Source organism: Otolemur garnettii, unplaced genomic scaffold, assembly GCF_000181295.1.
Source record: "Otolemur garnettii isolate 467f Iridium unplaced genomic scaffold, OtoGar3 scaffold00055, whole genome shotgun sequence".
In the NCBI taxonomy this organism is placed as follows: Eukaryota; Metazoa; Chordata; class Mammalia; order Primates; family Galagidae; genus Otolemur; species Otolemur garnettii.
Window position 1 is genome coordinate 6978658 of NW_003852450.1, and position 8162 is coordinate 6986819.

At 41.0% G+C, this 8162-nt stretch overlaps 1 protein-coding gene across 1 annotated transcript in view; it reads left to right on the plus strand.

Annotated features, from left to right (window-relative positions):
* Positions 1 to 4022, plus strand: part of UBE2T (ubiquitin conjugating enzyme E2 T) — a 4707-nt gene extending 685 nt beyond the window's left edge. The window contains exons 2-6 of the mRNA XM_003792267.2: positions 503 to 572; positions 1496 to 1601; positions 1713 to 1811; positions 1919 to 2002; positions 3797 to 4022. Of these exons, the coding sequence (XP_003792315.1) occupies positions 503 to 572; positions 1496 to 1601; positions 1713 to 1811; positions 1919 to 2002; positions 3797 to 3925 (488 nt within the window). The 3' untranslated portion in view covers positions 3926 to 4022. The remainder of the gene's footprint in view (positions 1 to 502; positions 573 to 1495; positions 1602 to 1712; positions 1812 to 1918; positions 2003 to 3796) is intronic.
* The last annotated feature ends 4140 nt before the right edge of the window (positions 4023 to 8162 follow it).

Below are 8162 nucleotides of genomic sequence, written 5' to 3' on the forward strand. Positions count from 1 at the left end.
AAAAAAAAAAAAAAAAATTAATACAATTCCTCATGTTGTGGTGACCCCAAACATAAAATTATTTTTGCAATGATAGATGCTACAGCATTCTACCCAGGGCAACAGCTTGAGATTGTCTCAAAACAAAACAAAAAAACCCCAACAAAAATGATATCTCAAATATCTTCGAGGTAGATCGGAAACATGCAAAATGACAGTAATAGTATAGATAGTCCCGCAGTCCAAACAAAACAACTCGGTATGTTGTATTTGGTCTTGTGGCCAACATTTTGCAACTTCTGTTTTAGATTTTCTGTGTGTCCTTTGTTTGACACCGTCGCCTTTTGGAGTGCATCAGCATCATGGTACATTTCATGAGTATTTGTTAAAGCCCTGAGAGAGAATTATTATCCTAGACTTAGTTTCTCTTTTAGAACCATAGAGTATGGTGTGTTAAGTGTGATGTGTTAATTCAAGTCATCTGATTCTCTTAACTTTTTCCTTTCTTTTTCTCTTCCTTAAGAGATATTAGGTGGGGCCAATACACCTTATGAAAAAGGTGTTTTCAACCTGGAAGTTATCATTCCTGAGAGGTTAGTATAATTTAGATTCTCAAGGTATAGGGTAAAATCCAGTTATTATTACAGAAGACAGAGAAATGCAAAGATAGAGCATTACATGTAGTAGTTAAAGGACCTGGTGTCACAGCTCATAGCAACCTCTAGCTCTGGGGCTTAGGTGATTCTCTTGCCTCAGCCTCCTGAGTAGCTGAGACTATAGGCACCCGCCACAAGGCCCAGCTATTTTTTTGTTGCAGTTCGGCCGGGACTGGGTTCAAACCTGCCACATTTGGCATATGGGGTTGGTGCCCTATTCACTGAGCCACAGGTGCCGCCTAGGGGAATTATTTTTAAAAAATTTTTAAGTATATTAGTATTACCGTTGTATTAGGAGAATGTCCTTATTCTTAGGGGATAAATGCTGAAGCATTCAGAAGGGGAAGTGATTTGACTCCAATTGGTGGGTGCATGGGTGTTTTTAATACTACTATTTAAGCTTTTCTGATTGTTTATAATTTTCATAATAAAAATACAGGAAGAAAGAATATTTGCTTCCCAAAGGCAGTCTTCTTGATATTTGTATAATACCAACATATTTTTTTATATATTAGCGACCAGAAAACTTTTAAAAATGTATTAAGAAGCAATAATATGTGGCCGGAAACAGTGGTTCACACCTGTAATACTAGCACTCTGGGAGGCTGAGATGGCAGATTGCTTGAGCTCAGGAGTAAGAGCGAGACCCCCATCACTAAAAATAGCCAGGTGTTGTGTCAGGCGCCTGTAGTCCCAGCTATTTGGGAAGCTGAGACCAGCAAATCTCTTGAGCCCAGGAGTTTGAGGTTGCTGTGAGCTGTGACGCACTCTACAGAGGGCAACATCATGAGACTTTGTCTCCAAAAAAAAAGCAATAATACAACGTTATAATGAAAATTCTCTGTCCTGTGTATTCATAGGTATCCATTTGAACCTCCTCAGATCCGATTTCTCACTCCAATTTATCATCCAAACATTGATTCTGCTGGAAGGATTTGTCTAGATGTTCTCAAATTGCCACCAAAAGTAAGTGTGAATAAAGGATTGATTCTGCCATTCTGTTTCTTTCATTTATAAAACTTGAATTAGAGTATCACATTATAATATATGAACAACTATTTATCTGTCTATATAAAGGGTGCCTGGAGACCATCCCTTAACATTGCAACTGTGTTGACCTCTATTCAGCTGCTTATGTCAGAACCCAACCCTGATGACCCACTCATGGCTGATATAGTTAAGTATCCTCATTTCCTCTGCAACACATATTCTGCTTTCTCTATATCTTCAGTGTTCCATGTAAATCACTTTTTCCACATTAACTCTTTTTTGTTTCATCTTAGTCTTCAGAATTTAAATATAATAAGCCAGTCTTCCTCCAGAATGCCAGGCAGTGGACAGAGAAGCATGCAAGACAGAAACACAGGGTATGATGTTTGCTATTTATTGTCAGTTCATTAACATATGTATTTATATCTGTGTAAATAATGTTTATTAGGTTGCCACATTTATACTTTGCTCTCGAATGACTAATTTATCTTTTCTCATATTATAACCTTCTAAAATAATTATTCAAGCTGGATGCCTATAGCTCAGTGGTCAGGGAACCGGCCACATGCTCTGGGGCTGGTGAGGTTTTTTATGGTTAAACAAACTAAAAAAAAACAAAAGCCAGGCATTGTGGCAGACACCCATAGTCCCAGCTACTAGGGAGGCTGAGGCAAGAAAATCGCTTGAGCCCCAAGGGTTTGAGGTTTTCTGCTCAGTTTACCAAGGGCAACAAAGTGAGACTCTGTCTCAATAAAAAATAAAATAAATAAAATAAGTATTCAGCAAAATAGCCTAGTAGTTCAATCAACATAGATTTTTCCTAATATTGCCATTCGTTGGCAACACTAGAGGGCAGACAGCATCATACTTGGGGGTAGCAGGGATAGAGAAGGTGACTCAGACTCTTTTTCTCCAAGTTGTCTTTTTAACACTGTAAAGGAACTATGTTTGCATGGGCTAGTTACAGAAATAGGGAGAGGGAAACTTATGTCTCATGGGACCATTCATGGAAAAAGAAGAGAAGGAAAAACTTGCCCAGTTTAAGTTGATAGAATTTCCTCATTTAACAAAATACAAATTGCAGGAACTTGGGGATTAACGCATCCTGGTTCTTGCTGAATTACAACATTCAGGTTCTTTTTTTTTTTTTTTTTTTTGAGACAGAGTCTCACTTTGTCACCCTTGGTAGAGTGCTATGGCGTCATAGCTCACAGCAACCTCAAACTCTTGGGGTTAAGTGAGTCTCTTGCTTCAGCCTCCCAAATAGCTGGGACTACCAGCACCCACAACAACCTCTATTTTTTAGAGACAGGGTCTTGCTCTTACTCAGGCTGGTCTCAACATGTGAGCTCAGGCAATCCACCTGTCTTGGCCTCCCAGGTGCTGGGATTACAAGCATGGGCCATCGTACCCAGCCTAACATTCAGGTTCTGATAAAGTAGCAATTGTGTTACTTATAAAAAGAAAGGCACAGTAGCTCACACCTATAATCCTACCACTCTGGGAGGCCAAGGCAGGTAGATTGCCTGAGCTCAGGAATTAGAGACCAACCTGAACAAGAGTGAGACACCCATCTCTAAAAAAAATTAGCCAGGTGTTGTAGCAGGTGCCTGTAGTCCCAGCTACTCAGGAGGCTGAGGCAAAATAATCGCTTGAGCCCAAGTCATCATAGCATTCTACTAAGGGCCACAAAGTGAAACTGTCTCAGGAAAAAGAAAAATTAAAACACAGAAGATGTTTTTAGGCTCGGTGCCTGTGGCTCAAGTGGCTAAGGCGCCAGCCACATACACCTAAGGTGGTGGGTTCGAATCCAGCCCGGGCCTGCCAAGCAACAATGATGGCTGCAACCAAAAAATAACCAGGCGTTGTGGCGGGTGCCTGTGGTCCCAGCTACTTGGGAGGCTGAGGCAGGAGACTCGCTTGAGCCCGGGAGTTGGAGGTTGCTGTGAGCTGTGAGGCCATGGCACTCTACCCAAGACGACAGCTTAAGGCTCTGTCTCCAAAAAAAAAGATGTTTTTAGAGGGACTATTATATGCACGATATAATATGTGTACATATAAATCTTGCAACAGATAAGTACCTGGAAATATCATAGGGCTTCATTTTTCTTCATCTTGGCATTTGTGTGAACTTCATTGTGTTTCTCTCTATTTCCTCCACCTTATTTTAGGCCGATAAAGAAGAGATGCTTGATAATCTACCAAAGGCTGATGCTGATTCTGAAGTACACAACTCAACACAGAAAAGGAAAGCCAGGCAGCTAGGAGGCATAGAAAAGAAATTTTGTCCTGATGTTTAAGGATTTGTCCTGGTCCATCTTGTTAATACATCCTTTGCCAAGGTGGTCTAATTTTCTTGCCTTCCTTGAATGTTTTTCTTTGTATTTGATGACATAATTTTTGTGTCCTATAAAAGACCCTGTATATTTACGTATTCTGCTCTACAGTGATTCTCAGTGTAGTTTGTTTTATTTATCTTGTACATATGTATTTTGAAACCTTTTAAACCTGAAAAATAAATAATCATTTAATGTTGAGTATGTTTATCCTGAATGTGGTTCTGGGAGTGAACTGGCTAGAGAGCTATATAATCAGAATGTTGAAATATTTGGAATTGTCCTTTATCTTTTAACTTAACCATCACTAGTGACACTGAATGTTTGACAGAGATGTAAAATAGCTATTAGGAACAATTCAGTTACCCCCAGGCTTTCAGGGATTCTAGCTTTGTAAAGGTCTTAAAATAATGTGGGTAGAAGGTAATATGCCCTTTTGTTAATTTTTTGTTTGTTTTTTTTTGTTTTGCAGCTTATACTTTCTTGTGGTTTACATAGCTGGTCAGAATTACTGTGGTATAACTTTGATTTGTTCAAATATTTATTGAACACCTGCTGCAGGCCAAGTTTGTACTAGTGTTTGAGAATGTAATGGTGAGAAGTCAGACATGGGATTAACCAAATCAGCAAACAAATTTTTTTTTTAATTTTTTTTTTTTTTTTTGCAGTTTTTGGCCGGGGCTGGGTTTGAACCCGCCACCTCCAACATATGGGGCCGGCGCCCTACCACTTGAGCCACAGGTGCCGCCCCAGCAAACAAATTTAAGTAGGGACGGTTATAATCCCTTCCTCTCCCTAGCTTCATTTTATGGCAGGTACTACTCTGAACAATTAGAGCCAAACTGGAATAACTACTCATTTTATAATTTTATAATATACTTGATTAGTCCTTATAATTCTGTTTAAGTGACAGACATAATAGATTTGAGCAAAAACTGATATTGGAAGAGGTTACCTGGGCCACATGAAAGACTTTGAGGAATGTAGGTATTATATTTGCTCCGGTAGAGAAATCTGAGTGTAATATCACTCTTCATATCCCAGCATAGCAATGATGATTTTATAGGCCAGGCACGTGCCCATAAAATGCATCTGAGTAGGCAGTTTCCATTTATCCATCTATGAATTACCTTGTACCCTTTATGCTGCAGCAGCCTGCCATATAGCAAATCTAGTATCTGGACTTATGCAAAGAAGATAAGGAGTATGAATATATATAATCCATTAATGACAGATGAAAACATAAGCTGAAAATACGAATTTCTAACTTCTATGGAATTCTTGAATCTACTTATCAAAATTAGTGTTCTCTTTTTAAATTCCAGGAATTTTTATTCCAGACTTATCATCTATAGTCAAGCATACTTAGGTCAGGTTTGGGGTTCCTAAATACCATTTAGTACAGCAGTTCTCAACCTGTGGGTCATGGCCCCCTTTTTTTTCTTAGAGACAGAGTCTCGCTTTATCACCCTCAGTAGAGTGCTGTAGCATCACAACTCACAGCAACCTCCAACTCCTGGGCTTAGGTGACTCTTACGCCTCAGCCTTCCTAGTAGCTGGGACTACAGGCACCCACCACAATACCTGGCTATTTTTTGTTGCAGTTTGGCCGGGGCCAAGTTCAAACCCGCTACCTTCGGTATATGGGGCCAGCACCCTACCCACTGAGCCACAGGTGCCACCTGTGGCTGCTTTTTAACAATGAAAATACATTTTGGTATTAGGAAGATTGAGAACTACTGATTTTGTGTATCAATTAGGTTGTTTTTTAGTTGTGAGTGAAATCCAGCTCAGACTGGCAATAATAAAGGAAGTGCATTTGCTTACAAAAAGTCCAGGGATAGGGTGAACATCAGGATTGGTGGATTTAGAGGCTCAACAGTGTCATCAAAGGTCTTGGTCTCTTTCCATCTGCCATTCACAGCTTTCTCTTAGGCTGTTTCTAAGTTTCTTTTCCTCCTAGGTTGACTACCAGCAGCAAGCATGGCTTCATGCTTTCTTATTCACACCTAGCAGGACAGAGGGCTCTATTTCCCATGGAACAAAAGTTCCTGTGATGAGACTACCCTGAAAACAATCACTATGGCCAAGGAAATGCCATGTGCTGATTGGTCTGGGTTAAACCCAGATATGAAAGGAAAGATGGATTTAGAAGGGGGTAGTTTTAGACAAAGAGTACCTCCTACAGGACAAAAAAACTTCTACACATCTAACCTCTTACCAAGTGTGGTCAGCTCTGTCAGCTACTTCTCCCTGCCTCCAGCTCTAAAACCAGTTCGGTGATTTTCAACCCATGTGCCTCGGCACACTGGTGTACTGTGAGAAGATGCTGCAAATTTTTTTCAAATCATTAATTAAATTATTTTTGAAAGAAGTTCAAAGCACAGTAAGTATATTCTTTTTTTAATTCTTTTTAGGGATCACATTAAGTGTCCAACAGAAGTTTAACTACAGGCTCAAGTGTGCCATGAGATTAAAAAAAAAAGGGTTGTAAAACACTGCTCTAGTTCAATCTGCCATCATCTCAGCACTATAGCTACAGCCTCCTATCTTGTTTCAGACCTTGACCCTCAATGGCCCCATGTTCCTCACAGCAGCAAGAAATAACCTTTAGACATGTGGTTCTCAACCTTCCTAATGCTGCAACCCTTTAATATGGTTCTGTGGGTTGCGACCCGCTGCTTTAGACAATGTAACTCAGATTTGGCTTCACTCTTTAAAACCCACCAGGTGGCTTCCTTTTGCAGTTAGAAGGAAAATCCAGTCTCCTCCCCTGGCCTGTAAGACCCTGCATCATCTGGTTCCTTCTTGCTATGTCTATCCATCTTCATTGCATACCCTCTACCCCTCATACACCATACTCCAGCCACCCTGACTTACTTTCAATCTCTTAGACACCTACCTCATTCCTACTTCAGGACTTTTACACTTGCTAGTTCCTCTGCTCCTACATTTCCCCATGATGGTCTCAGCTCAAATGTAGCTGTTTCAGAATCCCATCTGGGGAAGCCTATAAAATTATTAATTTTCTTTGTAGCACTTGTACCTATCTGAAAATGCATTTATCTGTTTATGTGTATGTTATGTGACTCAAAGTGCCAGGGATATAAGTGGCTACAGGGACTCTTTCCTCTAATCCAGTGGTTCTCAACCTTCCTAAAGCCATAGCCCTTTAATACAGTTCCTGGGGGTCGTGATCCTCAGGTTAGGAACTACTGCTCTAACCACAAGAAATATCACAGCCATAAGTTATTAAAAGTCATCCATCCATCTCTGGCTTAACAAATACAGAGGACTTGGACTAGAGAACAGAAGTGACATGCTTAAAGAGTAGAAAAGCCCAAGTTCCCACTTCCTGCCCAGGGAAGGATTAGAAGGGTTAAAACATGGTCTTTGGTCAAGAAGACCTGGTTCCTGCCCTGGCAGTATTACTTACCCATTGTGTGACCTTAGTGCTGTACGCAATCTTTATTTGGGGAGAGGGACCAGAGAGGATTGCCTCTGTAAAATGAGAATAATGATGGTACTTAGAAAATTTGAATGCAATGATGCATGTAAAGCACCCAGTACAGGGCCTGGCATGGTGCTGACATTTATTGAGTGCTTAGCAGAGGGATGAAGACAGCAATCTACCCATAGGTGGGCCTTAAGGAGATGCTCTGCCCCCTGCCTACTTGCCAATCTGCTGTGTTCCTGGGATAAGCAAGCTGAGCAAAGTTTCTCAACTCCAAACGCCTAATTAAAGAGAGATGACATCCATGACTGATCATGTAAACATTGCAGATTCCAAGTTCCCCTCTTCTGCTGCCCCCAATTTCCCTCTCCACCTCTCTCCAAAAGCAATTTAAATAAGAACAGATTTTACCACCCACCTTGTGGGCAGACTCGAGCTGAGGCTGGAACGAGCTATTTATCCTCTGGCTGCTGCGGGAATTCAACACATACAAATAAAGCTTCTTTTCCAGCCAAGTGTGTATTTTTCCATCAGTGTGTGGCCCCCCTGCCCAGGTTGTCTTGTTTAGGTTGGGGCAGCCTGAGGGAGGGAAGGACAGGAGAGGGTGTGGGGCTGTGGTTTCAGAACCTGCTCCCCAGGATGACTGGCTGCAAGGCATCTTGCAGTTCTGGACTACACCAGGCTGCCAGTGAAGCCTGGGAGAGGCTGGGGTGATGGCTATGCACAGAAACAACACATTCCATTTGG